General features: G+C 43.9%; 1 protein-coding gene and 1 long non-coding RNA gene across 2 annotated transcripts in view; one reads left to right on the forward strand and one right to left on the reverse strand.

Annotated features, from left to right (window-relative positions):
* Nucleotides 1–16,286, reverse strand: part of LOC140717311 (N-fatty-acyl-amino acid synthase/hydrolase PM20D1-like) — a 98,071-nt gene that overhangs the window by 13,594 nt on the left and 68,191 nt on the right. Inside the window, exons 9-10 of the mRNA XM_073030776.1 lie at nucleotides 3,307–3,378; nucleotides 1,278–1,443 (exon numbers count right to left, since the gene is read on the reverse strand). Coding sequence (XP_072886877.1) covers nucleotides 1,278–1,443; nucleotides 3,307–3,378 — 238 coding nt within the window. The remainder of the gene's footprint in view (nucleotides 1–1,277; nucleotides 1,444–3,306; nucleotides 3,379–16,286) is intronic.
* Nucleotides 1–16,286, forward strand: part of LOC140717314 (uncharacterized) — a 39,261-nt gene that overhangs the window by 4,525 nt on the left and 18,450 nt on the right. The window lies entirely within an intron of this gene.

The following is a 16,286-nucleotide window of genomic DNA, read 5'->3' on the forward strand; positions in this document are numbered from 1 at the left end:
TGGCATATAGAGGAATATAAATCAAACTGCTGGAGGAAGTCAGTAGATCGGGCAGCGTCTGTGGAGGCAGAGAGATGGTCCATGCTTCAGGCCGAGACCCTGTCTCAGAACTGTTTTAGGTTTAAGGACAGGCTGGGAAAAGGAGTGCTGAGAATGCTGAGGGAGATGTGAGAATAGGGGGTTCAGTGGCAGAAATCACAGGCCACAACAGTGAGGTGAATGTGTAAGAAACTGGTGTTAGATGGGAAAGCAGAGATCATCAGACCAAGCAGCAAAATTAAGGTTTTCGGCCTTTCGAATCTCATCATGGTTAATTTATTATCACTCTCACACTCATTCTTGTGCCTTCTTCCCATAACCTTTGACACCTTGACTAATCAAGAACCTACCAACTTTTGCTTTTAATATGCCCAATGACTTGGCGTCCATAGCTGTCCTTGGCAATGACTCCCTCCGGTTCACCAGATTCTGGCTGAAGAAATTCCTTCTCATATCTGTTCCAAAAGGATATCCTTCTATTCTGAGGCCTGCCCTCTGGTCTCAAACTCCCCATCATAGGAAAGATCTTCTCCACATCCCCTCTATCCAGGACTTTCAATATCTGATATGTTTCAATGAAATTCCTCCTCGTTCTTCTGAATTGCTGCAAGTACAGGCTCAGAGCCATCAAATGCTCCTCACACGTTATCCTCTTCATTCCCGGGATCATACTCTTGAACCTCCTCTGGACCCTCTCTGCTGCCAGCACATCCTTTCTTAGATGAGGGGCCCAAAACTGCTCACAATACTCCAAATGTGGTCTGACCAATGCCTTATAAAGCCCGGAGGAAGGGGTGTCCACCACAGTGTTACAGGTCTGCAAAATCACAAGGTGTGGATACAGAGAAACCTACGCAGATTTTCTGCAAGTCTCTCTTGAATTTTGTGAATATTCAAAAGCTCCTTACTCTATGTAATCCACAGTCTCTGATAATATCAAGTTTCACGATTGATTACTGCCATTGTTCAGAGCACGAGTGTTACGAAGAACAAAATACTTGTTACTCCGGATCGAATACTGACCAAACTACATTAATATGCAAAGTTAACTTTCAAGAACACATTATTCATGAATGCATTATTCATAAGCATATCTACATGTGGGATTGGCTGAAGTTCCCGCCATCGCAGGGAATCCAGTGAGTCACAAGCGGACACAGCCCAGAGTGACTCCAGTTACTGCAACATCTGAAACAAAATGGGATGGAAACTTTTTAGTTTGGGCTTGTCCCTCTTACCTGGAGTGACTGTCACATCAGGGAAAATATTGCCAATTGTTGCTTTGATAACTTGGTACCCAAAGGCGTCGTCATCATAGGAACTCATTGGAATTGGAGGACTCGATTCTAGAACTTCAATCTTAACTCGTTCGTCTGAAATAATATGCCGGATCTGCTGGAGCAGCTGAAAGAAGAGTTAAATAGGACACAGTTCAGAGAGATGGACAACGGACAGGCAGAGATCTCATAGAAAATACATGAGGTGACCACTTTATTTGGTATACCTGTACACTTGTTAATGCAAATACCTAATCAGCCAGTCCTGTGGCAGCAACTCAGTGCATAAAAGCATGCAGACGTACGTGGTCAAGGGGTTCAGATGTTCCGATCAAGCATCAGAATGGGGAAGAAATGTGATTTAGGTGACTTTGGTGGAATGATTTTTGGTGCCAGATGGGGTGGTTTGAGTATCTCAGAAACTGCTGATGTCCTGGGATTTTCACAAACAACAGTCTCTAGAGTTTACAGAGAATAGTGCAGAAAACAAAAAGAAACATGCAGTGAGCAGCAGTCCTGTGGTTAAAAATGTGTTAATAAGAGAGGTAGAGGAGAATGGCCAGGCTGGTTTGAGCTGACGGGAAGGTGACAGTAATTCAAATAACCATGCGTTGCAACAGTGGTGTGCGGAAGAACATTTGAGTGCACAACACTTCAAACGGTGAAGTGGATGGGCTACAACAGCAAAGACCAGACTGGGTTTCAGGGTATTCCTTTCTCATTAACGTGCTTTCGCCCACAGAACTGCCACTCACTGGATGTTTTTTTTTTAAATCTTTGCACCATTCTCTGTAAACACCAGAGACTTGTGTGTGAAAACCCCATCAGTTTCTGAGCTACTCAAATCTCCCCATCTGGCACCTGCAATCATTCCACAGTCAAAGTCACTTGGATTGCATTTTCCCCCATCCTGATGTTTGATCTGAACAACTGAACCTCTTGACAATGTCTGTATACTTTTATTTATTGAATTGCTGCCACATGATTGGCTGATTAGACATTTGCATTAACAAGCAGATATACAGGTGTACCTCATAAACTGGCCACTAAGTGTACAAGCAATAAATTGAAAAGTGTTTTTACCACACAGATGAGTAGATAAAGCAAGGTGTAGGCTGGCCTACTAGAGGCAAATGAGGTTAGGCAAAATAGTTGTCATGAAGATGACGGGCCAAGTGTTCTGTTTCTGTGTCTCAAGCCAATGTTAGTCTAATCTGAAAATAGCCATTCCAAACCAGACCCAACCCAGCCATGCCCTACTTGAACACAGAGAATCTGTTTCAGTTGTGTTTGACACACGTATACTGGCTGGTTAACTTTTGAAATAACAGCTATGAGGATCTCTTCTGTCTGGACATTGGAATGACGGAACCTCAGACAGTGTCACACCCTCTGATAGACACCTAAATCCTTGCACTCCAGTTGAGAGATGGGACTTAGGACATAAGACCATAAGACATGGGAGATGAACAGGACATTCAGCCCATCGAGTACTCTCTGGCTGATTTACTATCCCTCTCAACCCCATTTGCTTGCCTTCTCCCTGTAATTCTCGACACCCTTACTAACCAAGAACCTATCAACCTCTAATTTGAATATATATATACTTGGCCTCCACTGCTGTCTGTGGCAATGAATTCCAGTTTCACCATCCTCTGGCTTGAGAGATTCTTCCTCAGCTCTGTTCTAAAGGGACGTCCCTCTATTCTGAGGCTGTGCCCTCTGGTCTTAGACACCCCCAAGATTGGAAGCATCCTCTGCACATGCACTGTATCTAGGCTTTCAATATTCAACAGGTTTCAATGAGGTACCCCCTCATTCTTCTGAACTCCAATGAGCAAAGGTCCAGATCCATCATACGTTAACCCTTTCATTCCTGGGATTATTCTCACGACCCTCCTCTGGACATGGTGCACAGAGATCAGAGTGTCAGCTACCAAGCCTCATCCAACAGCATTTCCATCTGCTCTGTAATTGATATGTAGAATACCTCTTCTAGCCTGTGAGCTGGGTGAAGGCGGAAATTCACTGTTGCTCTTGCAGAAGAAGCAATCACGTTTGCCTGAATAGGAAGAAAAAGAGAATTAATGAAGTCAAGTAAACAAATTCCCTCATCAGCTCTGCACTAAGCATTTGCCCAGGACAATGCAGAGACGTGCAAGAAAGGATGTTCCACATTAATGAATCTAGAACATCCTAGGTGATAGTAAAAACCAACGTCCTGTATCAGCTTGATGCTGTCTCATTCATATCTGGCCTGACCCTGTTAGCATTACCTGATCTGAGCTCAACCTGATCATGGCCAATCCAAGCCAAAACTGATCATGGCTGCTCTGAACCCAATCTGACCACAGCCAATCCTAGCCCAACATAACCATGGCCACTATGCATTGTGGGCGTACCGTGGTCTGGAGGAACATTGTTTCGTTTGGTTGTATATATGCTGTCAGATGACAATAAACTTGATCTTGAACTTGGGTAAGTAAATGGATTGGAAGAGTATGGGGGATTGGAGTCAAATCTGATCAAATGGGAATAGATAAAGTGGGCATTGAGTTGGACTGAACGGCTTGTTTCCTGCTGTTTTATCATGAAATATTGCCAATTCCTTATCAACTTTGAATTGAGTGGCTTTGTGGGCTATTTCAGAGTCAACTGCATTGTTGCTTCTGGGGTCAAACTGGGTGTGGAGAGCCAATTCCCTCCCTCGTAATACCCTAATTGTTCCTGCACAACATCGTTACATGGCCTTTACTGCTCTCCTTGATCTGTTGATAATTATTGGGTCTGTTCTTATGTTCACAGTTTAAGTCTGATTATTGACGTTTGCACATGTGACCATTCTGGTAATTGTTGATTGTTCATGGCTGTTTGTGCTACTGTCTTGTAAATAGTTGGTTGCTATTGTGTTGTCTGTTATGGTGTTGTCCTGTGTATTATGATTAGCATTGAACCACAATCAATTCTGGTATGTTCCACATATTGACAATAAAGTCATTCTGATTCATTTGACATCAGTGACCCACAGGAATTTGCTGCTGTTTCACGGGTAAGCTGCAGAAACGGGCAAAATTCAGCCATTTCCAGCATCAAGGACATCTTCAAAAGGCGGTGCCTCAAGAAAGCAGTGACTCCCATCACCATGAACATGCCCTCTTCTCATTGCTACCATCAGGGAGGAGGTACAGGAGCCTGAAGACACACACTAATAGTTTGCGTCCTCTCCGTCAGATTGGTATGGGTGGAGAAAGCACCACGGTGGCGCAGTGGTCAGCGCGACGCAATTTCAGCTCAGGGCATCGGAGTCTGTAGTTCAGTTCTGATGCCATCTGTGAGGAGTCTCTGTATGTCCTCGTGGAACATGTGGACTTCCTCCAAGTGCCCTGTTTCCCTCCCACAGCCCAAAGACGCACTGGCTGGTAGGTTAATTGGTCATTGTAAAGTCCAAAGACGTACGGGTTGGTGGGTTAATTGGTCATTGTAAATTGTCCCATGATTAAATTGGGATGAGATGCTGGGTGGCGTGGCTTGGAAGGAGAGAACTCCTATTCTGCGTAGTACCTCAACAACAAACAAGTAAATAAATAAGCATATCAGCAAGGACTGTGCTGGAGGGCAGCCTGCTAGTGTTGCTTTGCTTCAGGTACCAACATAGCAGCCCCACAACTTACCAGCCATAACCCTATATTTTTGGAATGCAGGCCCAAACCGGAGCACCTGGAAGAAACTCACGATGTCACAGGGAGAATGTACAAACTCCTTTACAGGTTGCCGTGGGAATCAAACCCCGATCACACAACTGGCGTTGTAACAGCATTACGCTAGAGAGTTGAATTCCTGTCTCTAGTCTAATAGGTTAATAGATGAAGTGCCATCATCACTTCTAGAGACAAGATGAGGACATAGCTTCTCACTCAGGGATCTTGATACTCTCCTTGAAAAGCTGGTTGGAGTTGATTTATGTGTGCTTGACATCTGAGAACAGAGGTAATCATAAGGATGCAGCATGTGACAAATTTACAACAAGGTGAATGGTTCTCTGCTCAAAGTTTTTCCAATTCCATTCTGTCCTGGAAAAAGTTTGGAAGCTGAGTGAAGCCAGCTGCAGTACCACTAACCCCCAGTGGGTGGAGTGATGGGCCCAGGAGGGTCTTTGTTCACCTGAACTACCAGGCGTTACAATTAAAAATTAGCTTTATTTGTCACATGGACATTGAAACATACAGTGGAATGTATCGCTTCCACAAAGACCACGCAGTCTGAGGATGTGCTGGGAGCAGCCCGCAAGCACAGCTGTGTCTGTGGTGCCAACGTAGCCCTAACCTGTGCATTTGGAATGTAGGAGATATTGGAGCACCTGAAAGTAACCAGCAAAGGAGAACGTACAAACTCCTTACAGACAGTGGCAGGAACCGAACCCTGGCCGCTGGCACAATAAAGTGTTTACTCTAACCACCATGCTACCATACAGTGCATCCGATTCATTTGTTTTCTTCTCCCACTCTATCGGGCCTACACAACACTGACCTAACATCCTCTAAGCTTAGCTGTTCCAGATTCTAATTGAGTGAACTTGGAGATGGAGGGGTTTGGTCTGGTCTGGGGATGTCATTAGTACAGTGTTGAGGGAGCTCTGGTTGGGAAACTGATTGCAAAGGTCACGCAAGCCCTCCTGACCATCGTAGACGGGCCTGGAGACATTAGTTCTTTTTTTAACAGCCTGCTTAAGTGCTTTCCACAGTCTGTGCAAGCCTGTGGTAATGCAAATTGATCCACTCCCAGCCAACAGCACAGAGTGACTTGGAATTCAGCGCAGGAGCTGCTAGCTTAATATTGAAATGACGTCAGCTCCATTGTAGGTTTCAGCCAAGACGCTCAGAAGAGAGGTTGCTAGGTACATTGCAAACCCAACCCCTCACCCTTTTCGCTCTCTCGTTCCCCCCCTCTCTCATATTGAGTTTTCATCTTCTCTCTCTCTCTCTCTCTCTCTCTCTCTCTAGTTCTCTCTTACCCACATCTACCTCAACTCCTCCTCTGGTTTTCTGACTAACTGTTCCTCTTTTTGTCTCTCCCTCACTTCCCCAACTCTCTCACTCCATTTCTTTTTCTCCCTTCTTTCCCATTTCTCTCTCTGATTTTCCATCTATTGCACTCTCTTTTGTCTCTTCTACTCATTTCCTCTTCCCCTTCTTGCCCCTTCCCCTTTTTGCCCCTCCTTCTCAGCATTGTCTGCCTGTGATTTCCTTCCTCAATGTAGATACTCACAATTCACCTCTCAACATCATGTGCATATCTGTAATTTATTTCCTGGCTGTATATCTCTGGATTTCCTGTTATATCTGCATTGGAATCTACTTTACTGTCTGCTTGGTTCTGAAGAATAAGCTAGACCCCTCTCCCCCCTGCCAACCTGCTCTCAATGGGTCCAGTAGGTGACTGAAATAACTGCCTGTTCAGACTATAGACCCCTTTAACATACAAAACTGAGCTCTTACATCAAGATACCATACCAACCCCCTTACAGGTTTCGATACATGAAATTCCAGATGCCAGCGAAGCCCACGGACTAGACTTCTGTTTTTTTTATCTTGGCCCAATTGACAGAATTAGTGAAATTGCATCATTATGTTCTTATGTCATGATGGGGGGAAAAGCCAGAAATATGAAGGATCCCACCCACCCTGCTCTTGGATTGCCCCACTCCCATCAGGGAGGAGGCTACACAACATCTGTACTGGGACTACCAGACTCAAAAAGTTGATAGTTTGATCAACACCTCCACCCATTAACCCACTCCACCACAATATACACATCACCAAGTTTCACTTTACGTACAATCACTCGCTGAATACAAGTTATTTGTACATTGTGTTTTATAGGATTGCTTTAAACTTGTATTTATTTTTTTATTGTTCTTTATGCTTATTCTTACGTGCCTATAAACTTCTCCCTGGACCCTCTCCTCCTTCCCTTTCTCCTATTGTCCACTCTCCTCTCCTGTCAGATTCCATCTTCTCTAGTCCTTGATCTTCACCGCCTACCTGGCTTCACCTATCACCTTGCATCTAGCCTCCTATCCCTCCCACTCCCCACCATTTTATTCTGGCATCTTACCCCTTCCTTCTAAGTCCTGAAGAACAGTGTCGGCCTGAAATATCAACTGTTTACACTTTTCCACAGATGTTGCCTGACCCACTGACCTCCTCCAGCAATTTGTGCTTTGAATTTCCAGCATTTCAGAATCTCCCATGTTTGTTTATTTTATGCTGTATTGGATCCAGAGTACCATCATTTTGTTCTCCTTTACGCTAGTGTACTGAAGAATGACAGGAAACAACGCTTAATCTTGAAAGCAGATTGGTTAAAATGTACCAAAATATTTCTGAATATTCTTTGGAAAAAAATCTGCAAAAAATTGTTATGTTTACCCGTGAAGAGTCTCGTGAAGGGCTGCTTTAGCAGCTCTTTGCGATTTATGAGCTTATTGTTCTTTCAATGTGCCCCTGTTCTGTGGCTGCATTCCAAGAAACCACCAGCCTCTAACAGCACACTTAAGAGAAAACAGAACTCCAGTGAACAGCAATAAGAAAAGTTGACAATTTATTCTTTGTTTCCTATTCTTGGACTTTGAGAATAAATTGAGTCTGAAAAGGGAAGGAAGTTACCAAACAGCAGCATTTCCTTACTTATTACAAGAAAAGAGGCTATTCAAGCAAGTGAGGTTTCCTACCCTCTTTTTCTTATAGCCCTCCAAATTACTCCTTCTCTCACCTGCTCCTCAACTCCCCTTTCATTATTTTTCCACTCAGTTCTTTACAGCAGCTTATCCAGTATCCTGGACATCTTCAATTTCTTAAAAAGGCAGCATCCGTCATTAAGGATCTCTATCGCCCAGGATATGACCTCTTCTTAATGCTACCATCTTTGTGGAAGTATGAGAGCCTGAAGGCACACACTCAATGATTCAGGAACAGCTTCTTCCCTTCTGGCCATCTAATTTCTGAATGGATGTTGAACCTTGTTGAACCTATGAACACTACCTCACTACTTTTGTTTTCTCTTTTGCACTAATTTAATGTAACTTTTATTTAGTTTGTGTGTGTGTGTATATATATATACTGCATAGATATCATTGTACTGCATACTCTTACTGTAATTGACATTAATAATGTTTTATTATTGTGTATTGCAATGCACTGCTGGCGCATAACAGCAGATTTCACAACATATGCTGGTGATATTAAATGTGATTCCAATTAACATGCCAGCACATTATTGTGACTTGGGAGGAAACTGGAGAAGCCAGGAAATTCCACACAATCCCTTGGAGAATAGGATCAAAGTTCGCAACGCCTAGGACCAGGATTGAACCTGGGTTAGTGGGACAGGGGGGCAGCAGCACTAACAGTCAGTTACTTGTATTCAACTTTCCAGTCAGTCTTCAGCACATCTCATTCCCACTGTTTTTCTTCCTGACGCTGACTCAAAAATCACAGAATAGTTCCCTACAAGGCCCAGCAAGTAAATAGTTTTCTGAAAGGGTCATTGCTGGTAGACAGGTTAGACCATAAGATATAGGAGAAGGAGACTCCCATTGTGTCTGCTCCACCATTCCATCACAGCTGATTTGCTATCACTTTCAACCCCATTCTCCTGCCTGCTCACTGTAATCTCAGACATCCTTAGTCATCAAGAACTTATCAACCTCCACTTTAGAGATACCCAATGACTTGGTCTCCACAACTGTCCGTAGAAATGAATTCCACCATCATCTGGCTAAAGAAATTTCTCCATATCTCTGTTCTAAAGGGATGTTCTTCTCTTCTGAGACTGTGCCATCTGGTCTTAGACTTCCCACTACAGGAAATATCCTCTCCATCAAGTCCTTTCAATATTCAATAGGTTAGTGCAGAAGATCATCTTTATCAGTCAGGGCACTAAGTTCAGGAGTTGCGACATTATATTACAGATGCACAAGACATTGGTAAGGCTACACTAGGAGTGATGAGAAAATTTACAAGGCTGTTGCCAAAACTTGAGGACATGAGTTATAGGGAAGGATTGAATAGTTTAACACTTCAATCCCCAGAGTGTTGGAGATTGAGGGAAGATTTGACAGAGGTACACAAAATTATGAGGGGTATAGGAAAGCAGGCTTTTCCCACTGAGGTTGAACTAAAGGTTATTAAAGGTTAGAGACTAGAACTAAAGGTTATAGGTTAAGAGTGAAAGGTGAAATATTTAAGGGATGAACTTCTTCAGAGGGTGGTGTGACTGTGCAACAAGCTGTGAGTGGAAGTGCTGGATGTCGATTCAGTTTCAACAATTAAGAGGAACTTGGATAAGTACATGGATGGGAGGGATATGATCCATGTGTGGGTTGATAGGACTAGGCAGAATAAGAGTTCAGCATAAATTGGATGGGCCGAAGGACCTGTTTCTGTGCCCTGACTCTATGACTCAACAGTGCACAGTTTTAACTGTCCTATTAAAGGAAAGACATCTTTAAACTAGAAAGAGTGCAGAGAAAATATACAAGAATGCTGCTAAGGTTCATACATGATGTTATAGGGAACGGTTGATCAGTCAAGGACTTCATTCCTTGGAATGTAGCAGATGAAAGTGTGATTTTATAGTGTTTTATCAAATCATTGGGGATGTGGACACGTAGTCTTCTTTCCGGTATGTGATGGATTTTCATTGTCCAGGGCTGGGGGCCCTTACTTATTTTTTTGCCAAGCTCAGCTTTCTAAACACTAGCAACTGACACTAGAGATCAAAGTGATGCATTTGAGCAAGTTAAACTTCCAACTAATACTCTTTGTTTAGCTTCTTGTCATAAATAGGAGCCGGTCTTTGGTTCTTAATGTAAATGACAAGCAGTAATCACTTTGAAGTTAAAGGGACAGCTTTGAAAACAAGCACTTTCTATAGCACAGACCCCAGCACGTGCGCTTAATGCTTGCGGTGCAGTCCAAGACAGTGTATGTTAATTTGGCTTGTTTCAGGGTAGATAACTCTGGCTAAGTTATTTAGTTCAAGAAAGCTTGTAGATCAGATTGATATTATCACTTAGCACATCACTAGCTCATCTGTTAATAGTTAGGAGGTTTGTCTACTCAGAGTCAGCTCCTTGTGGGGTACCAAGGCTCTCTGTCTCCAGAAGCTTTTAGACCGTTTGTGTTAAAAGATATCTTAAAAAAAAAGATGGCGGAGTTTGTCATTGAAACGTTGGTTATAATTGACACCTGTACCTGGCTGGAAGCCCGAGAAGAGCTTATTCACGAGAAGTGAAAGTTTAAATAGGAACCTAAGGGGCAACTTCTTTACATAGAGCAGAGAATGAGCTGACAGAGTAAGTGGTTAAGGCAGGTACAATAACAACATTACAAGGACACTTGGATAAGTGCATGTTGGAAGGGGTTTAGAGCAGGGTTCCCGATCTTTTTAAGTCATTGACCTTTACCATTAACCGAGGGGTCTGTGGACCCCGGGTTGGTGCCCCAGGGATAGGGGTCAGACACAGGCAAACGGGACAGGCTTAGGAGGGGCGCCATTTTCAGCATGTTTGAGCCAGACTAAAGGGCTTGTTTCCATGCAGTATTACTCTATGACTCTCATAGCGAACAGAAGTGGGCCATTTGTCCCTTCGGTTCTATGCTGATTATATGAGAGTAATGCAGTTAGTTCTGCCGTCTGAAAAATTCAGATCCTTCTCTGCCTCCCTCTGGAATGCTTCAGTTGGATCCGCGTTTGCCACTCCAACATTCCGGACCCTAAAAGTGGTGTAAAAATGTTTCCTCTCAGATCACCCTCGGTTCTTTCATCAATCATCTTCATTCTAAGTCATTCTGCCAACGGGAAGAGTTTCTCTCTACTTACCTGCTGCAAATTTCAAAGTTACTTTATTATCCAGCTATGTATGTTACCACATTTTCCTTAGATTTATTTTCTGGCAGACATTTACAAGAAAATAAAAAAAAATGCAACAGAATTTGTGAAAAACTATGCATAAACAAAGAGTGACAAGCTACCAATGTGCAAAAGACAAACTGTACAATTAAAATAACACTGAGAATGAGTTGAAAGGAGTCCTTGGAGGTTAGTCTGTATGTTACCGAATCAGTTCAGAGCAGTAGTGAATGAAATCATCCTTGCCAGGTCAGGAGCCTGGTGGTTGTAAGGTTATAACTCTTCCTCAACCTGGTGGCGTGCTATCTACAACTTTTGTACCTCCTGCCTGATGGCAGAAGGGTGAAGAGTACCTGGCCTGGATGGTGGGGTCTTTGAAGATGGATGCTACTCTTTTGCAACTTGCTATATTCCAAGGAGGATATTCCCAGGTTGGTTCCTTAAGGTTGATATAGTTGGTGGGGGCAGTGTTAGTGCAGATAAGCTTCCACTACCTATTAAATGCTCCCAATGCCGTTTCCCAAATAGCTACTAACAACCAAGTCCAGCTCCTGGCCTTCATGTATGGTTTAGCTACTAAGCCCGATAGAACCATTTCTACTGATAGCTAAAGGGGCAAAGGCGGGTTACAGGCATCTTTAACCCAGTTGCTTCAGAAAGAAGGGACTTGTCAGCTGTAGTTGGCGACTCTTCAAGGAGAAGACAAACTCTGATCTCAAACCTCTGCAGCCTTGCGGCTAAACCCACTCATGCGGAAGGCTTCGGGAGTAAACCCCGAGGGAAAAATCCAGAGCTGGGGTCCCTAAGTTAGTCCTATGTTGAGCTCAACACTGACTGGCAGCTGCTGAAATGCAGCTGGTGCCAAACTGTATCATTCTCTGCTAATCCTTTGGATTCACCAGCAATGTGGAGAGGGGAGTCTGGCGCAGGGGCTCCAAATTGTACTGCCCTGGCTTGCGTATCACGTAAGCAGCTAGGTTGCAATATCGTTGGTCAACCTGATCAATGGAAGGCTTCAATTTCCAGCTTCCCCAGCCTACGCATATAATCAAAGTCCCTCATCCCTGGAATCATGTGGTAAATCTCTTCTGCAGTCTTTTTGAAACCTTCACATCTTTGGTGTCCAGAACTGCACACAGTGCACCAGCACAAGCTGAAACTGTGACTCCATATAACCATATAACAATTACAGCACGGAAACAGGCCATCTCGGCCCTTCTAGTCCGTGCCGAACGCTTACTCTCACCTAGTCCCACCTACCTGCACTCATCCCATAACCCTCCATTCCTTTCCTGTCCATGTACCTATCCAAATTTTTTTTAAATGACTCGATACCCTTTTCTGCCCATCCTGATTAATTCTGCAGATCACAGAAACCCCTATGATTTCATGATTTCTCCTGGCCACTGTCGACAACCAGGCATGTGATACTCCATCATTAATCACTTTCTGCAGCTGTGTCTGACACTGGAGCATGACGTATTCATAGAGTTACAGTATTGGACAGCTCATGGACTGTCCAGGGATGATCGAAGTCTGTCTCTAGAACCCCAGCCCACTAACTGAGAAGTAACTCAATTCTGAAAGGAAACAGGATGAAAAGTCACGGATTGCTCAGGATACAAAGTCAATATTGTGGTTTTGTCACGTTAATAAATGTTGGGTGTGTGCTAATGATTTTGCAAGACCTCTTTGGGAATATTACAGGCAAAACAACAGAGGCATGTAGATGAAGTCAAGAGATTCTGCTTTTCCCTGGCATAACTCCAATTCTGATAAGGACCTCAGAGTCAGAATCAGGACGGACTTCATTCCATTCTCCAAACTTTTCTATTTTTAAGGAGACAAATTTGAGACCACAGCTTTCACAGAACCTAGAAGAATGCAACACGGTACAGACTCTCCAATGTTGTGCTGACCTTTGACCTATTCTACGATCAATCTAATGCTTCCCTCCCACCTCGACCTCTCACCATTTTTCGATCATCCATGTGCTATCTCAGAGTCTCTTTGAGTGTTCCTAATGGCCCTGGCAGGGCATCCCATGCACTCACCACTCTCTGTAAATAAGCTACCTCTGACATGCCTCCCTATACTTTTCTCCCATCACCTTTCAATTATGCCCCCTCATTTTTCCACCCTGGGAAAAAGTCTCTAGCAATATCATCTTGTACGCATCCATCGAGTTACCTTTCATCCTCCTTTGCTCCAAAGATTTTGAGATGTCTTCTTCCTTAACTGGTGTCCCTTCAACCATAGAGTCATAGAGTAATACGGCAGAGAAACAGGACTCTTGGCCCAACTTGTTCATGCCAACTAAGATGTCTGTCCAAGCCTGTCCCAGTTGCCCATGTTTGATCTACATAGAAACATAGAAAATAGGTGCAGGAGCAGGCCATTCGGCCTTTCGAGCCTGCACCGCCATTCAGTATGATCATGGCTGATCATCCAACTCAGAACCCTGTACCTGCTTTCCCTCCATAACCCCCTGATCCCTTTAGCCACAAGGGCCATATCTAACTCCCTCTTAAATATAGCCAATGAACTGGCCTCAACTGCTTATTCTGTTCTATATAGGGATCTATATCCCTCCTGAGCCCTGATCGTACCATGGACAGTTTCCCTTTGCCTCCCATTTCAGCTTTCCATCAGACCATTCACAACTCCCAAGCAGTATTTGGTTTATACCTCCTCCTTTTCAAAATGCTAATTATGTTTTTGCAAAGCTTTGTACTGGAGAAACCACAAGACATACAGCAGGAGCAGACTTAGGCCATTTGGCCCATCGAGTCTGCTCTGCCCATTCCATCATGGCTGACTTACCCCTCAACTCCAGTCTCCTCCAAGAGGACCACAACCTTGTCATTGTTTAGGGACTTGCATGCCTCGATGACCCAGAGAGCTATACTGGCTGGAGTCAGGGCTTTATGCTTTGACTCTTGGTAGGACCACCCATGCCAAACAGGTCAAAGGGTAGAGGACTGACTAAGAGTGGTCCACCGGTCCTCCAGGTTCAGGGGTTCAGCTCAGGGCTAACAACCCGGACTGGTAAAACAAATTGTTATCGAAATGGCAATGAAGGATTGCTGCCCTAAACGCCAGAGGCAGTAAGTAAGTCAACTCCATACTCTTACCATCTCCCCAATACATGCTTGCTAATTAAGAAACTATCAACTCCTCTTTAAATACTGGGGGATATCCTTTACTAGAGCATCTCCACATGAGACTCCAGCTGTCTGCCACTCCCTCTGTGGCTGCTAACATTGTTTCAGAGAAGCCCAGCCTATGTTTGAAGAGCAAACACGAGGAAATCTGCAGATGCTGGAAATTCGAGCAACACACACAAAATGCTGGTGGAACACAGCAGGCCAGGCAGCATCTATAAGGAGAAGCACTGTTGATGTTTCGGGCCGAGACCCTTTGTCAGGACTACCTGAAAGGAAAGATAGTAAGAGATTTGAAAGTAGGAGGGGGAGGGGAAGATGCGAAATGATAGGAGAAGACCAGAGGGGGTGGGGTGAAGCTGAGAGCCAGAAAGGTGATTGGCAAAAGGGATTCAGAGCTGGAGAAGGGAAAGGATCATGGGACAGGAGGCCTAGGGAGAAAGAAAGGGGGGAGGGGAGCACCAGAGGGAGATAGAGAACAGGTAGAGTGATGGACAGAAAGAGAGGGGAAAAAAAGGAGGGGGGAAAAACTAAATATATCAACTTTCCGGCTCTCAGCTTCACCCCACCCCCTCTGGTCTTCTATCATTTCGCATTTTCCCCTCCCCCTCCTACTTTCAAATTTCTTACTATCTTTCCTTTCAGTTAGTCCTGACGAAGGGTCTCAGCCCGAAACGTCGACAGTTCTTCTCCTTATAGATGCTGCCTGGCCTGCTGTGTTCCACCAGCATTTTGTGTGTGTTGCTATGTTTGAAGAACCGCAATAGGAACGTTACAGGCCCCAGGAATCGACAATAAATTCAAAGCATTCAGTTTTATTTTCAGTATTTGTAGTGTGTTTTATCTTACTGTTCCTGCATTGATTTCTCTGTCTCCTCCGTCCTGATTCATCTCCCTCAATTTATACCTCCTCCAGAGTGATTAATCATGCTTCACCATCCTCTCTCAGCCAGCAGCAGCTCCACTTATTTAGTCTGTGCTGGCTTCCCCTGTTCTTTGGCTGCCTTCTACCATCACTGCAAGACTTGCGTCCAAAACCACGAAGCAGACAGGGAAATACCCTGTGGACACGACCCAACCTGCAAACTGCCTGTACCAAAAGCTCTCTATATTGCACAGTTATTAAAACTTTTAACTCCTTTGTAAAAGTTTCTTCCCCCCCCAGGCAGTTAATCTGATCAACCATTCTAATTAGCCCCTCACCACCTTCTACCTATTACCCAGTCACTGCACTGTAAACGTTAAACCTCTTCTTATAATGTTGTTTACACTGTAAATACATGCTGGCATTTATGTATCTATGCACATCTTATTCCATATCTCCACTTTTGCCTCTAACTTTATTTTTATATGATTCTTTATTCTTTATAATTGTTGAATGTTGTTGTTTTTTGTTGCATGTCACACCCTAAGCAACACACGGCAGTAACTAGGGATGACTCTTCCCTGGTCTCTACCCATGAAGATCGAGAGGGACACTAATTCAGCTGGGCATCAGTGATGGTGCAAGCAAACACACGACATGCAAGAGAATTCCTAGAAGCATGGCTTTCCGCAAACAATTTTAGAAACAGATATGTAGACCTCAATCCCATTTATAAGCCGATGTGGGCAAAAATCCAGACAGCACATATTGTTCACCATACAACCAATCAGCAAAGAGATCCCTTCCCTATGTCACAATTGAGTTTCCGTAATGATAACCAATCAACTGGTTTAAGAGCATATTAAAGCCAAGAATTTGGAGGACACACCTCAAGTGATGATGTCCTTGTGAAACATTTGCAAAGAGATTGCCAAGTTTGGAGAACAACTCAACCCAACCCCACCACAGCAAATTCTGAATACATGAAGATGTATATGGTGAATAAAGTTTACCTTTCATCCTTGATCC

This window comes from Hemitrygon akajei, chromosome 27, assembly GCF_048418815.1.
Source record: "Hemitrygon akajei chromosome 27, sHemAka1.3, whole genome shotgun sequence".
NCBI lineage: Eukaryota > Metazoa > Chordata > Chondrichthyes > Myliobatiformes > Dasyatidae > Hemitrygon > Hemitrygon akajei.